Source organism: Pipistrellus kuhlii, unplaced genomic scaffold (genome assembly GCF_014108245.1).
Source record: "Pipistrellus kuhlii isolate mPipKuh1 unplaced genomic scaffold, mPipKuh1.p scaffold_m20_p_2, whole genome shotgun sequence".
In the NCBI taxonomy this organism is placed as follows: Eukaryota; Metazoa; Chordata; class Mammalia; order Chiroptera; family Vespertilionidae; genus Pipistrellus; species Pipistrellus kuhlii.
The window spans coordinates 160,091,940-160,112,782 of NW_023425515.1; the positions used below are offsets into that span (position 1 = coordinate 160,091,940).

Below are 20,843 nucleotides of genomic sequence, written 5' to 3' on the forward strand. Positions count from 1 at the left end.
GATGGCTCGGTCCCACTCTCTTCACAGAAGTTCACCTCCTCTTCACATTTCCCCTAGAAGGTAACAAGGGCTGTAGCACAGCCCAGAGGGAAGGGACTTGCCCAGGTCCTGCACGAGTCACAAGTGCAGATGGAAGAGGCTCCCAGCCTGGAGGCCCCCAGACACGCTGGCAGCAGGAAGGCCCCACGCCAGAGCCCCAGGGGCTCCTGGAAGACCCAGCCGTCCTCTTCCCTCAGATCCTGGACAGCCTGCAACCAGCCTTTCTTGCCTGGTTAACGTCCAGGAGTTTCTGGACCATTAAAGACCCAGGAATCCTTCTCTCCCCCTCAAAAGTGGCTCCAGGAGTTACTTCCTTTTGGGGCTAAAGCCTGGCCTATGGGAGACTCATCTGAAAGATCCTTAATTCAATGGGGTGTTGGGGGAGCACATCTTAGGTATCAAGGCTCAGTCTGTGACCTTGAAGAAAGCTCAGTCCTTATCCAGGCTCAGGGGCCAATGTATGGATCAGGGTTAAAGTTCAGGTAGGACCAGATTCGGGGCTCTTCGACCAAGGTCAGGCTCAGTCTGCTCTCAGAATCAGGGTTCAGTGTATGGCTCAGGGTCAGAGTTCAGTTTGTGACCAGAATAAGGGCTCAATATGTGTCCAGGATAAAGGCTCAGTTGGTATCCAGGTCAGGACTCAATCTTGGATAAAGGTCAGGGTTCAGTCTGTGAGCTGAGTCAAAATTCAGTCTAAGATCAGGATCAAGGTTCAGTGTATGGACATGGAAGGATCAGGGTTCAAAGTGTAACCAGGATCAAGCTCAGGCCAGGACTCACTATGGACTTGGGTGAGGGTTCAGTCTATGACTCCACTCAGGACTTATCTGTGACCTTGACAAAGGCTAAGTCAGTTTGGGATCAGAACTCCCTCTGTGATAGGTCAGGTTCCAGGGTTGGAGGTGTCATTTAGTCAATCTTGTTGACTTAACCTCTCTGATCCCCTCAGCTAGTACACCCAGCTCTCCACTCCTCCCATTCCACAGGACCTTGACCCTCAGAAGTGGAAAAGGCCAATGTGTGCAGGCTGCCTGGGCTGTAGTCTCTAGCCCGTCGTGTGCCCAGGCTGCCCTCTAGTGGCACTCTCCAGCAGTTTCTATTTCCTAGGGCTTGGCACATCTCTATGGCCATTGCCTACTTATGGGAGCCTAGCCTTCAGACATGTCCATCAATGTCCATCCAGCCATCTCTACAGTCCCATGTTCTCCAGCCTCTTCACAAAGAAGTAGAAAGAAGGAATTGGCCAGGGGAACTCCGCCACACAAAGGGAGCTTTTCACCTTTCCTGCCCAAAGTTGGCTCCTTGATCATTTTCTCTAGAGTCTCTGCTGTGGGATAAGATTCACATATTTTACTAACTCGGCAAATATTTGTTGAGCACCCACCTTGTGCCTGGTAGGCGCTGAATTCACAACAGTGAACAAGACAGAGTCCAACCTCTCAGAGTTCACAGTCCACTCACTTCTTCCTAATCCCCTACTCCCCCTCCATAGACCTCATCATTGAGGCACAGGCACCAGCAGAAGGGTAGGTGAGATTCAGAACTGGGCAACTAGACTCATAGATTAGACTAGTTAGATTCTGGGTTCCATCTTCATCTCTCCCATGGGCCTCATCTGGACTCATGGCTTAGCCACCACCCAATGCCAGTGCATCCCCTCTCTCTCTTTCTAGAATTCAGGGTGTGGCTCCAGCTCCAGGGGAAGTTCCACTGAGCTAACAGACCTTTTATCTTAGCACAGCCCTTGCTTTTTCTCCAGATATGCCCAGCTGCTCTAACCAAGATTTTAGAACTTTATCGCAGATTCTTCTCTTTCCCTCTCCTTATACTCCCCCAACAAGAAGACCTCAAACATGATGTCAAATCTGTCCACTTCACAGCCACCACTCCAGTCCCAGCCCCCAGCAATAACCTCCTAACCCCATTTTCCTCTTGTCCCCAACACTGTTTTCCACACAGCAGGCAGAGCGCTCTTCATAAATCAGATCATGCTTAAAACCCTCCAGTGGCTCCATCTCTCTGAGAATAAAATCCCAACTCCTCATGTTGGCTTACTCAGCTTTATATGAGCTGAGCAATAGTTCCTCCCCGCCAAGTTCATCTTCCACCCCACCATCCTTTTTTCTTGGCCTGATGGCCGGAGGCCACATTCATTCTCCCCTTAGGGCTTTTGCACTGGTGTACCTCCCTAGAGGGGCCTGAAGGAGTGTGAGGGGAGGAGTCCCCTGGTAGGGCAGGCTTGGGTTGAGGGTTGGGGAGATGTTGCTAGGGCGGCTGATTGGAAACTGAGTCCTGGAATACAGAGAATATCTTCTGGTGTGCTTATGGAGAGGGAGCCACCACAGATGGAGCAAATGACCTTCAGCAGGGCACAGCCTTGGGAGAGAGACTCCAGGGAGACAATGCCTTCCCCTGCCCCCACCTCACTGCCATTCTATTTATTCACACCATCTCTGTGGCCCACTGCCTCAAGTTCTTATCACCTGTTTGTTCCTCCTCCTCAGCAGCCAGGCTCCTTGATCTGAAAGTCTTCTTGAGGGAGGGAGAAGAGGAAGATGATGTGCAAGTCTAGGCCTCTGCCAGCAGGTGAAGAGGGGTGTGGGCTGAGCCTAGCATCTTAGGGCTAGAATCTGGGGTGTCTCCTACTAAGAAGGTGTAGAAGGGTGGGCCAAATCACACCCCAAGGCAGCATCAGCAGTGGCCCCCTCACCTCCTACTCTACCGGCAGTAGGTGGCGTTTGAGGCTGCAGACCAGTGAACCAGAAGAGGCAGGTCTGGAACTGAAGCCTGGGGTGGCAACCTTAAAACACACACACAACACACAACACACACACACACACGCACACACACAGTGGGGATGGGGAAGTGCGCTGAGAAGAGGTCATCAGCTCCAGGGGCTAGATCTTCAAAGGTTAGGACCCATCGACCCATGTGAATTAATAGAGATGGCCTGCTCAGCACCTATGGATATAGATTCCCTCGTCCCCAGGTCAATGGGAGGGCAGACAGCAGGAGAGGCAGAGGCAGACACGGGGCTCAGAGGAAGGAAGACAGAATCTCAGGGCTGGTGGGAAGAGCCTGGGCCCAAGCAGAAGAGCAGTGAGGCCCACTCTGGAAGGAAAATGGCGGCTGAAGAAGCCAAGGGCGGGTGGGCAGGGAGTCATGGTCAGCAAGCGGTTGTGGTCCAGTGTGTGCCACCGTCCCAGGCACTGCTGGCCCGGGTCCCCGCAATCAGAGAAGGGCCTGGCCCAGGATTGCAGTGTCTTCCCCCCAGACTCCAGGTCCTTTGTTTCTTCTTGCAAAGCAGCCTCTAGCCCTCTACCAGATGCCATCACCCACCCACACAGAGCACAGCTAAGCCCAGACACTGCCAATCCTGCCAGATCAGAAGAAACGACTAGGGCCGAAACTGGTTTAGTTCAGTGGATAGAGTGTCTGCCTGTGGACTGAAGGGTCCCGGGTTCGATTCTGGTCAAGGGCATGTACCTTGGCTGCGAGCACATCCCAGGTAGGGGGTGTGCAAGAGGCAGCTGGTCACTGTTTCTCTTTCATCGTAGTTTCTAGCTCTCTATCCCTCTCCCTTCCTCTCTGTAAACAAATCAATATATATATATATATATATATATATATATATATATATATATATATATATATAAAAGAAAAGACTAGGATTTGCATAACCATGGGGCGCCCTTCTTTCCTCCCATGTCCACTGGGTGACAGCCCTCAACCACCCCCACATGCATGTGTGCTGTCAGTGTTGCCCACTCCCTACCTCATGCACACAGCCGGGCGATCTCACCCATAGGCACAGTCCTTTATGTTCATTCGGTCCCCCAGCCTGACACACCTGTTCCCCAGTTCACAGGCACCCCAGTCTGTTTTTGCTCACAGTCACACAGTCCTCTCCTCTACGTCTCCAAGAGGATGGGAGGACCCCAGCCCAGGGCCCTGTAATCAGGCCCGCCTTTGGGGCTGTACAGCCACAGCGGACTTGACTCCAAGGTGCTTTATTGAGAAGTGAGCACAGAGAGAATGCGCAGGAGGAGCCCTCATTGGGTCACTCCGTCGGGCCCTAACCTCAGCTCCCCCTGCACCCAAGTTGAGGGTAGGGGTGTGTACAACCCAGTTCTACCTTAGAAACTATCCTAGCTCAAATCAGAACCTCCATCCTCCTCAACTAATCCCCAAAGGTCATGGAGTAGAGATAAGGAGGGCGGGGAGGAGCAGAAGGGAGAGCTGGTCAGAAGGGAGAGCTGGTGATCTCTCAGTGTGTAGGGGCAGGAGACAGCCAGGCTGATACTGCTCCCCTTCTCCCCTTTCCTCCCACCCCCGGCAGTTAGTCCCTCTCAGAGTGCCTTTGTTCCGTGTCCAAATGCCCTGGGTAGTGGTGTTAGGGACTGGAGGTCCAGAGGCCCAGTTTCATTCGGTCTGAGAGCGAAGTAATGTAGGGCCCAGCACACTCCACCTAAAGGGCCAGGGAGCTGCCCCCTCCTGGGGTGAGGGGCATGCCTCGACCCATTCGCCCCCTAACAGTCCTAGAGGTGGGACACATGAGGCCACCTGTGCTCAGCACCAGACCCTTATGTAAATGTCCTTTCTCTTGTCTTGTTTGTTTGTTTTTTAGCACTGAACGGAGGGACCTGGGCCAGGAGAGTCCGAGAGGGCCCCGGCCGCTAGGGGGCGGCGCGCTCCCGGGGCAGGTTGAGGCGCTCCCCGTTGGTGCGCGGCGTGTCGGCGGCTGCAGGCGCGGAGGCTTCCAGGGTGAAGGGGCGGGGGGTGGGGCCGGTGCTGGAGCGGCCGGAGGACGCGGACGAGGCGGTGGGGCTGAACTGAATGGCCGTGGTGTCCTGCGCCGTGCGCTCGCTGCTCTCCATCTCCAGCGCCACCGGCCCGCCGCCGCCGCCCCGGCGCGGACCCTTGGCGGCCGCCGAATGCGGGCGGGCCCCGGGGCCCCGGCGGCTACAAGCGCAGCAGGCGGCGAACAGGCCCAGCGCCACCGCCAGCAGCGCCGGCCCCGCCACCAGCGGCGCGTAGTGCTTGGGCGGGAAGGAGGCGAAGGCACCCACCAGGGTCACGTTCAGGCCCGCCAGCAGCACGCACAGGCCGCAGGCGCAGCACAGCGCGGGGGACCGCAGCTCCGGCAACCAGCCCCGCGCGCCGGCGGCGGGCGCCTGTGCAGAGGGCCCCCCGCTCTTCCCTTTGGGCGGCATCGGTCTGGGGAGGCCGAGCACCCATCAGGCTCCTTCTGGTTGCCGGCCCGGACCAGCCCCCATGTCAGCGGCCAAGCGCCCAGTCATCCTGTGGGGCAGAGCAAGAGGGAGGAGGGGTCAGCAGCAGCGTGGCTCAGGTTCCAACCGCACTGTCAGGTCTGGGGCTACCTCCAGTGCCTGGGAGTGCACAGGTCATCTTGGCCAGCCTCTGTCTCTGGGAAGCAATAGCCCACCTGGAAAGAGCCTCCCTTTGTTTTCCTACCCAGTCCCTGGAGCCCTCTGGCTAATTTGGAGAACAGTGGTCCGTCCCTCCCTCCGGTGGAAGAGCCTTATCCTGCATGCTACCCTACCCTCTCTCCTCCAGACAGACACAGCCTCTCCACCTTCCCTCCTCCAGGAAGCCTTCTTGGGCTAATTACATGGAGTGAATGGCTTCAAAGTGCTGGAATGAGAATCATTATCAGTAGTAGTTAGAGGGCAAGTGGCCCCTCTTGGGATTTAGACACACACACACACACACACACACACACACACCCGTGACCCCCTCCCCTAAGCCTTATAAAAATCATCTGGTATAACCCCTCCTTGCCCAGAAGAGGTCTAGCAAGTTACCCCAGATCCAGGACCAGGACCTAATGGCCTACCTCCTGGCCTGCATGTCCCCACCTTAAGCTATGGTAGGCACAGCAGTGACATCCTGAACATCAGGTGAGGCCCTGGAGTGAGTGACCACATGAGAGTGAGGAGCTTTTAATGTCTCAGATGGGCAGTGAGAAGGGACAGTCCCTATGTAGGTTGGGTTTGGCTGGAACAGACCCAAGGCCCCAGCTTCTTTCTAGCTGGGAATTCTATTAGATTCCAATCCTACCTCCATCCCACCTTGCCCAGGCCCCCCCCCCCCCCCCCCCCCCCCAGGATTCTATTGTTGAACCTGGACTCACAAGCCTGATCACTGGATGGTAGAATTCCTTTCTAGGATTCTCTAATATCTGGGATCCATCACTGGATTCTAGAATTCAGGGCGTGCATGCACAAACAAGCGTAAGGTAATCGGAGTCTAGGGATTTAAGACTTGTATTGAGAATTCTGTTCTATAACATAAAGTCATAGGTATGGAGGCCCTCAAAGGATGAGATCATAACTGTGGAGTTGTGTTAAAATTATGAAAAATATTTAAAAAAAAAAAAGGGGGGGGGGGGCTCTGGGTGGGGTGAGAGGCACATAAGCAGATGGTACCACACCTGGGAACAGAGCATGCAGGATAAGTAAGGGAGCCTGACATGGACAAGTGGCCTGTCCAAGCTTCAGTGTTAACACCTGTCATGTAGGGCTAATAAGAGAACCTACCTTGGGGTGAAGTAATAATTAAATGCTTTAAGCTAAATCAAATGCTTAGAACAGAGCCTGGAACATAAGTGAAAATTCAATGAGTGTTCGCCATTTGCCAGAGTGGCAGTTGATAGACAAGAGGGCAATAAGCTCTCAGATCTGGGAGGTTGGCCTTGTTTCGTTTGCAAAGAAAACAGTGGTCTGTCCCTCCGGTGGAAGTGCTCAAGGCTTTGAGTTGTCCTGTGGGTGTCCAAGGCCTGCACACAGTGGGATGGAGAGGGTTTGGTTACTTGTGAATGAAAATGAGGGGGAGGTGCCAGAGAAGGGTAGTTCAGGTCCTCGCTCTGGACACAGGTTTGAACCAGCCTGGCCCAAGCAGGTCAGAGAGCCTGGCAGGGGCAGAGACACCTCCATTTCTGCCCAGATCTGACGACTCCAGGGCTCCCTTCTCTGGCTCCATAGTGAGAGGTAGCAGTTCTACTGGGACTCCAGCCAGAAGCGTGGGGCTGATACACTAAGCTGGCAGGAATTCAGAAATTCCCAAATCCTGGCAAAAAAAAAAGACAACACCAAACCAAAAAACAGCACACTCCATGTTGATCCTTGAGGGCATTTACAGACCACAGATCCCTGAAGAAGTTCCACATTTGCATGAACCATTTGCTCTCTGTAACCTGCAGCTCTTGGTCCTGCTGAGCAGAAATAGTAACCACTAATTTCTGGGTACAGCAATTTCCAGTTTGCAAAGCACTTCACATTCATGACTGAATAGAACAATTCTTGATACTTATTCCCAGCCACATTTCACAACTGAGGAAATGGAGGCTCAGAGTGGGAGGTGGAGCTGGCTCCAACGGCTGCACTAAAAGATGACACTCTGAGACCAGTCAGGGAACACATGACCTGGTGCAATTGTGTGCAGTCTTGCTTCATCTCACAGGGCAAAGTTTGATCCCTTGAGGGCTGATGTGGAGGTAACGCCTAACTTTCCTGCTACCCTCAGGAGGGGCTGTGAGGTTCCCTAATATAGCCCCTACTCCCCTCCCCCATTTCTCAAGTCCAATATTCAATATTGGATATTCATGAGGTGGGTAGGAGCTCGAAAAGAGGGGCTATATGAATATCCAACATCATCTGACAAAGGCAGGTCTTCCCTCCTATGGGAAGGCTGTCTGAGGTGGGAGGAGGGAGGCCCTGGTGGAGGGGATGGAGTCTGGCTCTTCACCTCACTACCCAACAAGCACCTGAAAGCTGACCCTGGACAAGGAAGGGCAGGCCCCAGGTGGCTGGAGGGTCCAAGTTTCTTTTCCCTTGTAGGGAAGTCTCTTTGTCTTTGAGTTTCAGCAGTTTTACTAAATTGTGCCCAGGTGAGATTTTTCTTCATATTTATCCTTCTTGGGCTCTCCGGGGCTTCGTACAATCTGTGGTTTGATTCCCCACTGCCACCCCAGTTTTGAAGTATTTTCAGCCATTATCTTTTCCCCATTTTCTTCTCTCCTCTACTGCTGAGACCCTAGTTGTGCTCCGGTTCAACCATTTGACATTATTCTATGTCTCTTACACTCTATTCTTTATTTTCTAGCCTGTTTATCTTCTGCCTGGTTATTTTTCTTCTGATCTGTCATATGGTTTGCCAATCCTCTCTTCACCTGTGTCTTCATCTATTCAGTTCTAGAATGTTCATTTCTAGAATTGCCACTTGATTATTTTCCAAAGATTCTAGTTTTTTGTTGTTATTGTTGTTGATTCTTATCTGTTTTCTTGAACATATTAAACCCCTTAATGTCGATGTCCGAAAACTCCAATATCTGGTTCTCTTGTTTCTGTTATTTGTTTTATTGCTCTTGTTTTTGGTCACTTACTCTTACCTCTTGGAATGCCAGTTAAGTTTTTATTAAATGTTCAGCATTGCAGAGATAGCCTGAGGCTTTGAATGATGTCAACTTCCTCAAGAGATGTACTTGTGCTTCTGACAGGCAGCTCAAGAAAGGACAGGCCACTTTCACCCGCTCTGAGATGGCAGGGACTCTGAGCTGTGCTCCAGGCTTTCTGAGCCTGGGTTATATGTGGTTAGTGGTACTCTCAGAGGTTAGCCCTTTAAGATCCCCAACTAGAAACTGAAGTTTGTTTTTGTTGTTATTCTTAAAATAGGGCCTCCCTTCTTTTTAAGCCCTGAATTCCTATTTTTACTTGCCAACTCCACGGCCACTGCCCCCTATAAATTGCAAAATGCTTTAAGGGAAAAAGTGAAACCAAATATTCTTTTGTCTCCAAGTTCATGGTCACTCAACACCTTTCAGCCCTGGTAGCTCTTCCATGTCTTTAAACAGAGTTCTGAACTGTCTACTCCAGCATTCTTAGTTATCCTCAGTGAGTGAGTTGGTCTGATACAAGCTAGTCTATCTTAGCCAGAAGCAAGTCCAGGTGAGAATCTGAAATTAGCATCTTCAGATTGCTAAATTAATTGTGCTATGCTGAGCACTTTCAGTAATAGGAGATAAACTATTACTGTGATAGCCCCATTTAATAGATGAGGCTATTGAGGCACAGACAGATTAAACTCACACAGGACCACTGAGTAGCAGGGGTGGTACCAGGATTTGAAACCTGGTGTTCTGATCTGGAAGCCTGAGCTCTCAGTTTAGCACAGTGCTAGGCTTGCTAAACGCTTGTCTTGTCGCACAGAGCTTAGACTCTCCTCAAGGCCCTGTAGATAAGATTCTGTAATTAGCACTTACACTGCTCACCTGTCAACAGCACAGGAGAAGCTAGGGTGTGTTCCGAGTGTCCCTCCAGAAGGCAGACTCTGCTGCTCTTTGGCTTAGCACACTAAGCCCAACAAAAAATGCCTGCCCAGGGGCTGAGCTTCCAAGTGCTAATTGTCAATGAATGATTCTTATCTGCCCCTGGTTGGCAAAGCTGACTCTGGAAGACAAAACTACTTCCAGAGTTTCCACCCAGGCAGAGAAAGGGCTAAGGGCTCTTTCTGCCTCCACCCTGGTTAATTGGGATTTGGGGGAGGTACACAGAGGTGAGGTGTTGAGGTCGCTCAGCTGTTGCAATTTGAATTGCGCCACCATTTCCACCTGTGGACGGTGGCCCTCCAGCTGGAGCTGTTGCAATACCGGGCACTCTTTCGTTGAGGGAGCTCTGGCCAGCTCCGTTGTCACTGTGGTTGTTCACTAAACTAAGGTGACCAGACATCCCGCTTTTGGCGGGACAGTCCCGATTTTTTAAAATTGGGACTTTTTAAAAAGTGCCTGGAGATGCAAGACAAATTGTTAAAAATCAGGACTGTCCCGCCAAAAGCAGGATGTCTGGTCACCTTACACTAAACCTTTTTGGTTCTTCCTGCTTCTGGACACATGTGAAGATTGCACTTCCTGGCCAATTTGTGATCAGGTGGGGCTGTGACTTGTTCTGGTTAATGAATTATGACTTGTGCCACTTTCAGCCTGGAGTATTTAATTGGGAAGTAAAATGCTCCCACTTGATGCTATTGCTATCTGAAAGCCTCCAACAAATTATCAATAGGTCCTCAGTAGGTGGAGGCAAGAACTCCTGAGGAGGGAATCTCTGCCTGAAGCCCCTTGAGATCAGCCTGCCCCACACCCTGGCCCCTCCATGGGTCTGGACGTCTGTGTTGTACAAGAGCAGTTGCTTGGCCAGGGGCAGCTGCCAGGCCTCCTGGCTCCAGGTTCCTGCTCCAAGGGCCCAAGAGCCTCTGGGCAATATCAGCCGTCAGCCATCAGACATGAGCCACTGGGCCCAGCCCCCATCCTCCCAGTGTGACTGAGGGACTCATTTCTCAGTCTGAACATTTTGTCCCTCACTGTGAACCCTCTGTTCTCCTTAATCTTAATCCATTTGTCCCTCTCCCCCCGCCCCTGCTGAAAAGTCTGGGCCAGCCCCTTCCCCTGACCACTCCCAGCCCCAATGTGCTCTCTCTACCCCAAGCTCCTCCCATCCCCACTGCACCCCATCCTCAGGGAACCCCATATTCATTGCTGGCTTATTCAACATCCTGGAAAACTCTCAGCTTCTCTTACTGAACTCTGCCTCCCCAAAGCCCCAAGAGTGGCCACCACCCTTCCTCCAACCAAATTCACAGGCCCCTCCCCACCCCAAGTGTCAGGCACTGGGGTGTGCACGCCCGCACGTGAGCGCGCGCGCACACACACACACACACACACACACACACATACATACACACACAATACCCATGGGCACTCAGTGACCAGAAATATAAACACAGATGCATGACACACTGAGAATTGCAGACACAGGTCAACAGGTAGACAGACACTCTCTCAGTTGCCTGCCTCTTTGGTGGCAATGAGTGCTGCCCAGCAGAGGTGCCTCTGGAGACTTCTGACTTCTCTTTACCTGGGAATGTGGGGGTGGAGGGGAGCTACTCAGTAGTGAGGAGAGCCGGAGCCCTGGGAGAGGCGATGAGGGGCAGAGGCCATTCCAGCTGCTCTGCGGGTGCCTTCCCATTTGCTCGCAGTTTCTCTTACCGGGGCTCAGTTTTTGCTGAGTTTGGTCAGGATGGTCCAGCTGAGAAGCCCCAGTGACACAGGACTCTCTCAGGCCTCCCCAACCACCACCCCCAATTCAGAGCACCAGAGCATTTCCAGTCCAATCCCCAACCCAATCTGCTACCCAGCCCTGCAGCTTCTCCCCTCCAGGTATCTCCAGAATCCAGCCCTTCCTCTGGTCTCACTGCCACCCCCATTCTGCCACCTTCCCCCGTTCTCCCTGTTGATTAAAACCTCAGCCCTGGCTCCCTCCAGGTAGCGATTTGTGCAGGATTAGAGCTGAACTCGCCAGGTGTGCTCCAGCGAGTATGCTGCTCCCTGGGCCTGAACCACGTGTTGACTTGATCTTCACTTGCTAACTCCAGCTCAGCCCTCAGAGTGCAACTGGGATGCCACTCCCTTCAGGAAGCCTCCCTTAACTCCCCAAATCAGCAGGCAACCCATGACTCCTGTGTCCAGATGTGCATCCCCCGGTGGCCTTCCCTGAGGACCAGGATTATATCCTCTTTGCAGCCACTCCCCCGGAGCAGTGCCTGAGTCTCCCAGGGGCCCAGGGAATAGGGTTATATAAATGGTGAAGGGAGGAGTTGGTCAGAGGGTCCCCTGTGTCTCCTGTCTTCCTGGCTCCATCTGCCTCTCAGTTTTGAAGTCACTTTGTGCCCACTTCTCTCTGATTTCCTCCTTCACTTTGGGAGCCAGTGATGGACAGCTGGGTGGGGCTGGAGGTGGATTCTAGGGCAGGTTCTTACAGAGTTAAAGAAGGGGAGATCAAAGACTAGCAGAGGGGCCCAAAGCAGCCACTCTGTGCTATCTCCCCTCTGGGTCCCTCTCTGTTTTTCCCATCTCTTTTGGAAGAACCCTATCTCAAAGCTACAGGTCCCTGACCTCCTGTCTAGACACAACACAGTTCCCCTGGGGTTCAGGGCTGGATGAAGTATCTCCTCCATTCCTTACAGCAGCCCCTCCTCATTTCCTCTCCTCTCCCCCTTCTCCTCTTATCTCCATCCTCCCTCCAGCTTCCTCCAGCACCTTCACTTGCCTGAGCCAGTCCGTGGCCCCCTGAGCACCCAGGAGGAATGGATTCCAAGAGATTCCTGAAACAGGAATGGGGTGGGGTGGGGTAGGAAGGAAGGGTGGGCTGATCTCCCTGACTCACCGGCCTGGCTGCGGATATCGGGACTCCGCGGCGGCTGGACAGCGGGGTGGGCAGGGCGCGATGGACCGGGAGCCCCTGGCTCCGTGCGCTGGGCAGAGAGGGCCGAGCGAGCGGTGCGCTGGGCGGCGGCCAGGCGCGCAGATTCCAGCGTGGTCGTGGCCCCTCGTTCCCTCTGGCCTCAGGAGAAGCAATGATCTCACGAAGTGTCCTGCCTCCCCCTCCTCGCCGCGCATCTCCCCTCCCTCTCCGGCATCTTTGTGGGTTTCAAGCCCCCTGCAGAAACCCCAGCCGCCCGCAGGCTCTGGGCTGGACTTTTTGAGTCCGCGGTGGACACAGCGCCGCTCACCCTTACAGCGCGGGGTGCTGGTCCCCCGGGCTCTGTCTGCAGCCTCAGACCGACATCCTTGGAGGGTGTGGGGATGGAGCTGTGGGAGCGGGGAGATTCTCCCAGGGATGGGATTGTTCCCCAACCACCCTCCACAAATCCTGCCCCCAGAAAGGGGTGTGGCCACAAGCCTCTTAAGGGACCGTGTCTCCCCAGAGCGATGATGGAAAGGGCTCTTGGGGTGAAAGAATGAGGAGGGAGTGCAGGTTCAAGGCCACCAGCCTGGGCTGTGACAGAGAGACCGGGTGGGCATCTGAGAGGCTGATTTTCCAGACCCCCGGGCTCAGCTGGAAAAGCCTCTCTGCCTCCCCTTCATCCGTCCTCCCATCCATGCCCAGCCCTCCCTGGTGTGACCTGGTGCCAGCACCCTCCATGCTGACAGTGGTCCTTTGAGGGGGCTGCTGTCCTTGTCCTCCATTGGCAGATGAGGAGAGTGAGGCACAGGGCCAGAACAAGGATGTGAGTCAAAACTCCAGACTCCACCCCGGGCCGGTCAGTCCCCAGGTTGGCCTAGAGGACTGCCTGGACAAGCACGCCCCTCACCACCCAACCAGGCCAGAACAGGGCTATCGGACAGAACTGATTTCATTTATTGAGCAGACCACTGGCAGAGCAGGTCCAATGGCCTGGCCCTTCCACACCCCTCCAGTGCTTAAATATTGCAGGGATCAGGAGCTGTTCAGAGATGAGAGGGCACGTCCCCCCAACCCTACCCATCACTCCACCGCTGCCCCCTTGGCCCAACCTCACCTTCTTCCAAAGCAAGGGTGGTGAGAAGGCATGTGTCTCTACATGGACCACTCCTGTGATCAGGTTGAGGGCGTGTGGGTGGAGGAGATATGCTTGGGGAAGGGATATCTGGACATTCACCTTCACTAGGGGGAAGGAGTCTCAAGGAGCTCATTTTGGGGAGTGGGGAGTGGGGGGTGGAGGAAAAGAGGAGCCAGGCGTGGCCTCAAGAACTCCCACCCAGTTTCAAGAGTCCTTTGAACCCTACCCAATTCTTCAGTGCCTTTTTTTAAATTTTTTTTTTATCCCCACATGAGGATATTTTTCCATTGATTTTTAGAGAGAGGGAAACATTGAAGTGAGAGAAACCCACTAATGGACTGGTGGTCTCTTGCACGAGCCCCGACCAGGGCCCGGGCCAGGGAGAAGCCTGCAATGGAGGTATGTGCCCTTGGCCGGAATCGAACCCAGGATCCTTCAGTCTGCAGGCTGACACTCTATCCACTGAGCCAAACCGGCTAGGGCTCCAGTGCCTTTCTATGTGTTCATTCCTTAATTTATTCCACTCTGATCCCCAACACTGCCCTGTGCCTTGCCCTGTCAGCCCTCGGGGAGATCATGGCTGGGAAGGGTAGACGGTGGGCCGCCCTGTGTGGGAGAGCTCAGGCTCCACTTGCTCCACTCCCACCCCCTCCAGCCTTGGGCACTTTTGGGGGTGCTGCAGGTGAGGACTGAAGACAGACAGGAGGAAGGGTTCCTTATTGATCAAGGAGGGGCCACCACACCGAAGTACTATTGATGATAATGAGGTTTTGAGAAGAGGAGGAGAAAAAGAGAAGAGGCAGTAACAGGAGCAGGAACAGGAATGAGAAAGGGAGGAGGAAAAGGCAAGGAGGGGAGTTGGCTCCCCCAGGCTGGAAGAATGAAACACTTCACTATGGGCCAGAGTATATGAAATTGAGCCCCATTACAGAGCTCTGTCCCTCTGTGGTCAGGGAGCTGGTCCTTGTGGCAGGTGCAGAAAATAGTTCTTGGGCAGGGAGAGAGAGGAGACCCGGGTGCAAGGCATGCTCCAATCTCCCACCTTGGGACTTGAGGAGTCCTTTTCCTTCAGAGTCTCAGCCTTCCCATCTGTACAGTGAGATGGTCTCTCCCACTTTGGGTTGGGTTTTCCAACCTCCACTGGGTATTTTCTTTATGCCTAGCTCTCCCCACCTCTACCCTCAAGAGGGGAAATAGACAAGGGCCATTCAGAGTGATGTGGGCTATGGTGGAGGGAGCCCTGGGGTGATGGAAGCACAGCAAAATCAGTGGAGGCTTCCAAGAGGAGGTGCCACCTGCACAGATCCTTTCAGAATGAGAGTCTCCCTAGCTTTGTCTTTTTGCTCACCAGACCAGTTCAGAGGCCACAAACAGATGTCTCTGAAAAGACCATGAAGGTGCATGTGTATGAAGAGTGGCATGGAAGGAGGAGTAATGTGTTCTGCATAGCCATATGCACCTGGGCCAGGTCCTCCTCGCCCCAAGCTTGTAGGTACAGGAGGCCTTGAGACGGATCTCTAGGGAAAGCCTGGGAGATGGTTTGTCTATTACAATTAAGCCATTAACCTTTTCTGAGCACCTTGGGACTTGATGGTGACAGGAAAATGGCAACATACAGTGGGTTTAAATAGGATTAATAATTATTTTTATGAAAAATAAGACTTCAACCTGCCTGATGATTATCGAGAGAGGGAGACACAAGCTGGTGGGAGGACCAGGGGGGAAGCTATGGTTAAGGATTCTTGGAACTAAGCCTTTAAAGGTGGGGGGTTCGAAAGGCAGAGCAGAGCAGAGGGGCCTCCAGGAGAACATCAGCCAGGGCTTGGAGACTGGAGTGTTCAGGAACAGTGAGAGGAGGGAAGAAGAAGGAGGCTGCATGTCTTGACTGGAGTCAAATACCAAGAGTCTCAGGGGATGAGCCACCTTCTCCTGGAAGCCTCCCATCATGACAGTGACCACTTTGTTTAGGATCCCTCTACCCCCCTCACCCCCAACTTCCCCTCTGGTTCACTGCTGCTAAGGTCCCTGAGGAGTTGCCCAGAGTTTTAATATCCCCAAAAGAGTCTGATCCAGACCCTCTATTCAGCCAGTGAGCTCTACAGGCCCAGGGCCCAGCCAGGACCCTGTCTGTGGTTCCTGTGGGCCTGTGGTTCACTTCTGTGGCCAGGCTGAAGCAAGAGACTGGGGTATTCCTGGACCTTAAATTCCACAGAAACCAGTCAGTAGATACAAAATGGAACGAAGTTGAGCTGAAGTCCAGAGAGAAAATCCAGGTCAAGAGCCTAAAACAAAGACCCCCTGTAGGGCTTCCAGCAACATCTTGTTTCAGACCTTCAGACTCCCACTCTGTGGATCTCGTAGCCAAGAGCCGTGGCCAGGTGAATGCAGGTCTGACATCTCCAGCACGTGGTTTATTTCTGGTTTAGACCCAGGAGGGCTCTGAAATCCGGATGGCAGGCAGGAAGGGGGTGGAGGGCGGGGGGCACAGGGCAGGGGGCAGCCCCTCAGCTCTCCCCAGTCCCCCGGGCCCCTGGCTTCAGCTTCTCCAAGGTTCTGCTCACAGTGGCCAGGCTGCTTCGGACTCCTGGGGGAGAGACCAGGATGGGGCTGCCTGAGTAGACAGATCGCTGGGTCAGAGCTACCCAGAGGGACCTGAAGCAGAGTGGGATAGACTAGGGAGGGGGTGGGGGAGGCCCAGGAGGCAGTTTCAGCCCCCTTCATAGAGGTGTGGATGGCCAGAACAGCCCTTCAAGAGGACTGCAGCCTGGTGTGGGGTCAGAGGCAGGAACTGGGGCCTGACTGCCTGGGCTCAGTTCTAGCCCCACTACTTCCAAGCTCTGTCACTTAACTTTCCTGTGCCCATATATAAAGTGGGGCTAATTTCAGCACCTTCCTCATATGGTTGTTCTGAGAATGGGATGAATTAATATATGTAAAGTGATTGGAACAGTGTCTGGCATGGCACCTATGCTGAGCTGAGGCATCCTCCCGCTGGTGCCAGGCACTGAGGGCTGGGCCGTCTTAGAGAGTCCTGCCTGGAATTTTCCAGTGTGTGGAGATGGGGCAGGAGGAAGGTGCCCAGTTTCAGGTACCAGCTCTGAGAGTTGGATTCTACAGTGGGAGAGTGAGAAAATGAACTGGGGCATGGGATGGAGGCGGGGAGGAGGAGCAAGGTGCTGACTATCCCAGGTCCTGAGGACAAACAAGAGGAGCTAAGCTCAGCTGGGAGCAAGAAGGGTTTTGACTAAACCTATGGAAGAACTACCCAACTCTGCGGGCTCTCTGGGGCTGGGGAGACCCCTTCTGCATGCCCCTCAAGGTTTCTCGTGGTTCCCACAGAGCTGCTCAGCCAGAGGGGAGAGGTGGAAGAAGGATTCTGGAATTTCTGGTACTTACCCTCTTTATTGCCATTGGCGTTGGATCTTCCCTCCCCCTGGTCTGGCGCTGGATGGGGGTGGACTCTCAGGTTCCCTGTAGGATGAGACCACCCCAAGTTCCCTGGTCAATAGGCCAGTTTTGGAAAGAGAAGTCCTTCCTGTTGTCTAATCTCCATTCCTGCTGCTGTTTTTGCTCCATTCTGTTCTTTTAGATCTTCTACACTCTCTGGGCTGGTGTGGATGGGGTGGAGATGGGGAAAGGGCCTTGAAGGAGAAGATAGTAGAGAACTGGGGATATATAAAGCCCCACAGGATTGATGGAGATGGGAGGGTGTATCTGGGGAGGTAAGATGAAGTGGGGGTTATATAAGGGTGCTGAGGTCTTGAGGGAGAAAGATGGTTTATGGTGGCTCAGGGATGAAGTGGGGAGATCTGGAGATTTTGGAGGTTTGGGGGAGATGGAAAGTCTATCAGGGGAGATGGGAGTTTTAGGTGCTCTGAGCTACTTTAGGCATTTTTACAGCAGGCTAGAATCTGCTGTACTATAGTCATAGCAATGCCTGTACCACATACCCAAACACCCCAAACACACACACACACACACACACACACACACAAGCAGGAGCAGTCACACATGTGGGGTCTGTTCCCTGCACAGTGGGCCACAGACTTACATACAAAGGGTCTCGCACAGACTTTGGCAGAGACTGCTGGGGACGGGGAGAGGACTCACCTAAGTTGGGCAGGAGGTGTTCCAGGTTGAACCGAGCCTTCAGGAAGGGGTAGGCCAACATCAGGAGCCCTGAAAAGAGAGACACAGGGGTTCTGTGATGGGGAGGGACCTGGGCGGGTGGGAGCTGCATGAAGCTGTGGGCAGGCTGTGAGCCCAGGGTGGTTTACCAGGGTGATACTGGACTGGCATGGAGGAGTGTGCAGGTTGGGGCTGTGGGTGTGTCAACATGAGCCTGTGAGTATGTGCACGGGGCCGTTTTCTAACAGTGGATCCCAGGAGGAGCAGAGAGCAGTGCCTATCTGGGGAAGGGGCTACAGGCCGCACCCAACCACTGGAAATAGGCTCAGCTGCCACAACCACCACCAAATCCCCCAGGGTAGGCTGGAAGGCTCCTCAGTATGCTCATTTCCACCCAGACCTGAAGAAGGGGTAGCAGAAGAACCCTGCCATTCCCACTTTATCCCCAGACCAAGTGTCCATGACCCTTGGCTGGAGTTTGCAGACATAGATGTCCAGAGCCCACAAGCCTAGGGCTTCTGGTTCTGTTTGGCCCAGGGTGGTGGAGTGGGGGTAAGAGATGGTATTCAGCGTCACTGTGGGCACATCAGTGGGACTGGCCCGGATAGACAGATGAACAGATGCCTGGACAGACAGATGTGCTGCTGAGACATACGGAGGAAAAAAGGAAACCCTTTGTCTGAGCTACATTCTGTCTTGGCTCAAGGAGGGTTCACTGGGAACTCTGTCTCCTTTTATCTGCTCCCATCAACCCACCAGTAGGCTCATGAATCCTACCATAAGCCCAAGCGCCCAGGCCTGAGACTGGAGAGCCATAGGGGGGTGGCCAGAGAGGAATGGGGCACAGCTCCTTTCCTGGAAGTCCATGGAGGGAACCTCCCCCCAACCTTCCTCTCCCTCCCTGTACCCTCCCCCCCCCCCAAAGCTTGCCTTGCTCTAGCTTCCACCCTCTCCTGTTGTCCCAGCTCTTCCCTTCGCTTCCTGTTCACCTGCCCATGCCCATGCCCCTCTCTGAGCCCAGCACCTGCTCACCCAGACCAGCAGCGCCAATAAAGATACCACCCAGAGCAGCCACAGCTTTGGTCACGGAGACACCGATGATGATGCTGCCGGCCACCAGGCCAAGGGCCACGCATGCCAGCTGCAGGCAGTGGAAGTCTCTGCTGCTGACGGGGATGTCCATGCAGGCCTACCCAGGGCACTGAGGTCAGCCGACAGGGCCTGTTCCCAGCAAAGTCCTGGAGGTCTTGGTCCTCTTGGCTGTCCCTTGTCGGAGCTCCACTTTCAGGGTGGGAGTTTCTGGGCAGTAAGATCCTGGGCTTGTCACCCTTAGATTTATCTGCAACCCTATCCCACAGCTCTCCTCGGTGTTCCCCACCTTGACCTACGGTCTCTTCCAGGTCACGCCAGCTTATTGTTCCTCCTCTAAAGGCCTCTGAAGCTGGGGGCCATTTTGGGGACTCCTGCCTGGCCACCCTCAGTGCTGGCTGCCTGAGTTCTGGAGAGCGGGGCCTGCCCCATGAGGTCCTCCACTGCCAGCCTCCGCCTGGGAGAGCTCAGCCCAAGCTCCCCTGCCCAGGTCATCCTGCCCCAGCTCCCAGGAGCTGCTCAGCTGCCACTGAGCCTTGGCCCATTAAAGTTTAAAGAAGTAGGGAGGGGGTGGGTCCAGGGGCCAGGTTCCTCTGAGATGCAGGCAGCAGGGAGGTGCTGAGTTATTCATGAGGTTGCAATGTGAGCTGCTGCCTGGGTCCCAGTGGCCTCTAGGGCAGTCAGCCCAGGTTCCACTGCTGGTCCCTGACAGGGCAGGATGAGCTACTGGCTTCATGTGGGATTCAGGAGTCAGGGGTGTGAGGAGACTCCCTGGCCACAAACTCAGGGCTCACTCTGCTGTCCCTTTGGCTTGGAGGTGTGTTTGGGACTCAGAGACAGAGCGAGGGAAGGAGACCTGGAGGAGACTCAAGAGACAGGAACAGCAACTAGGACAGAAGGAGGAGGAGAAGTGTCCCTTCCAACCCACTCTGTATGCCTGCCCTCCCTCCCTTCCCCCCTCCACCCCATCCTGCAACCTCTGGTTGTAGGCAGGCCTGAGGAGTCCTAGCTTATCCCCCCCCCCTTCCCCTTCTCCTCAATTAGGCTTGGTACTCACTCCCCTTTAGTTTTCAGTGGGCTGAGAGAGTGAGCCCTTCTAGCCTCCTGGGAACCCTGGCCGGGAGCTGACAGGGGACAGCTGTGGTGGGGGCCCCGGGGGCTAGGGCTGGGAGAGGAATTTGGATTGGAATCAGCTCAGGAGGGGGCTAGTGTCCGTGGCCTGAGTCAGGAGACTGGGACATGGATGGCGCCATCCGACCTCTGGCCCGAGTTCCTCTGTCCAGCCTATCTGACCTACTGGCAGGATCCACCAATTTGAGGTCAGGCAGCGCTCACCCAGCCCAGGCAGCCCAGCCCTGTCACCCCTACCCCACTCCAGTTCTAGCCCTCATCATGGATGGTATTCTGTGGCCCTATATGGACCAGAGGCTCCCTGGTCCCAGAATATGGCCCTAACCTTAGCCTTGGACCTACATACCTGGGCATAGTACCCAGGTTTCATCCCAGCCCACTGGTTTCTCTTCCCATCTCTCCCACCACACTTGTAGTCTACCACAGCTGGGCCCATGGTCTCTGTCTCCAAGGCTGCCTCCGGCCCTAGTCCCTTCCCTTCTCCTCGGCTGCCCTCCTGCTGAGTATCCGCCTGGCTCCTGCAGTCTAGTGAATACCTCCTCATCCTTAGGGACCCTGCTCAGCCAGCCCCCACTCTATGAAGCCATTTCTGACACTGCCTGAGTGGATGGGCTGCCTGTCACTGCTGCCATGTCCCAAAGTGCCCACCATCAGTCCTCATTCTCTCTGTGACCCTCTGCAGCCTGTGAGCCCTTGAGGGCAGTTGCAGAGAATGAGCTCCACAGAATGCCACAGCCAGAGGACACCAGAGCTCAGGGAAGGCATGGACCCTCACAACCACCTCAAGTGGGCATAGAGGAGGGCTGAGGGCACTATAGGACCTCTGTCTCTAACACGGGCTCTCCTTGGTGGGGGTGGGGGGCTTAAGAAGGCCAGAGTCACCTGACTGAGCTACAGCCCCGGGAAGGCATGCTCGAGAGATGATGGAGAGAGGCCTGGGTGGGGACAGGTATGAACTCAAATTGGTGTAGAGAGGAGAGGTGCCTGCAGAGCACCCATGGGCTCCCTGGGCCATGATCCTGGCTCACAGGGAGAAAGCCCCTGGAGGTGGACATTGCTCAGCC

At 54.3% G+C, this 20,843-nt stretch overlaps 2 protein-coding genes across 2 annotated transcripts; both read right to left on the reverse strand.

Moving 5' to 3' along the window:
* Window positions 1–4,033: 4,033 nt before the first annotated feature.
* Window positions 4,034–12,756, reverse strand: TMEM275 (transmembrane protein 275). Its single transcript, XM_036445727.2, has 2 exons — window positions 12,276–12,756; window positions 4,034–5,340 (listed from the first exon to the last, which is right to left on the reverse strand). Exon 2 carries the CDS (start codon window positions 5,250–5,252, stop codon window positions 4,716–4,718), a length of 537 nt encoding a protein of 178 aa, XP_036301620.1. The 5' UTR covers window positions 5,253–5,340; window positions 12,276–12,756; the 3' UTR covers window positions 4,034–4,715.
* A 1,106-nt stretch (window positions 12,757–13,862) lies between these two features.
* On the reverse strand, window positions 13,863–19,177 carry KNCN (kinocilin). Its single transcript, XM_036444892.2, has 4 exons — window positions 18,592–19,177; window positions 17,542–17,610; window positions 16,828–16,902; window positions 13,863–16,015 (listed from the first exon to the last, which is right to left on the reverse strand). Exons 1-4 carry the CDS (start codon window positions 18,740–18,742, stop codon window positions 15,936–15,938), a joined length of 375 nt encoding a protein of 124 aa, XP_036300785.1. The 5' UTR covers window positions 18,743–19,177; the 3' UTR covers window positions 13,863–15,935.
* Window positions 19,178–20,843: the final 1,666 nt, after the last annotated feature.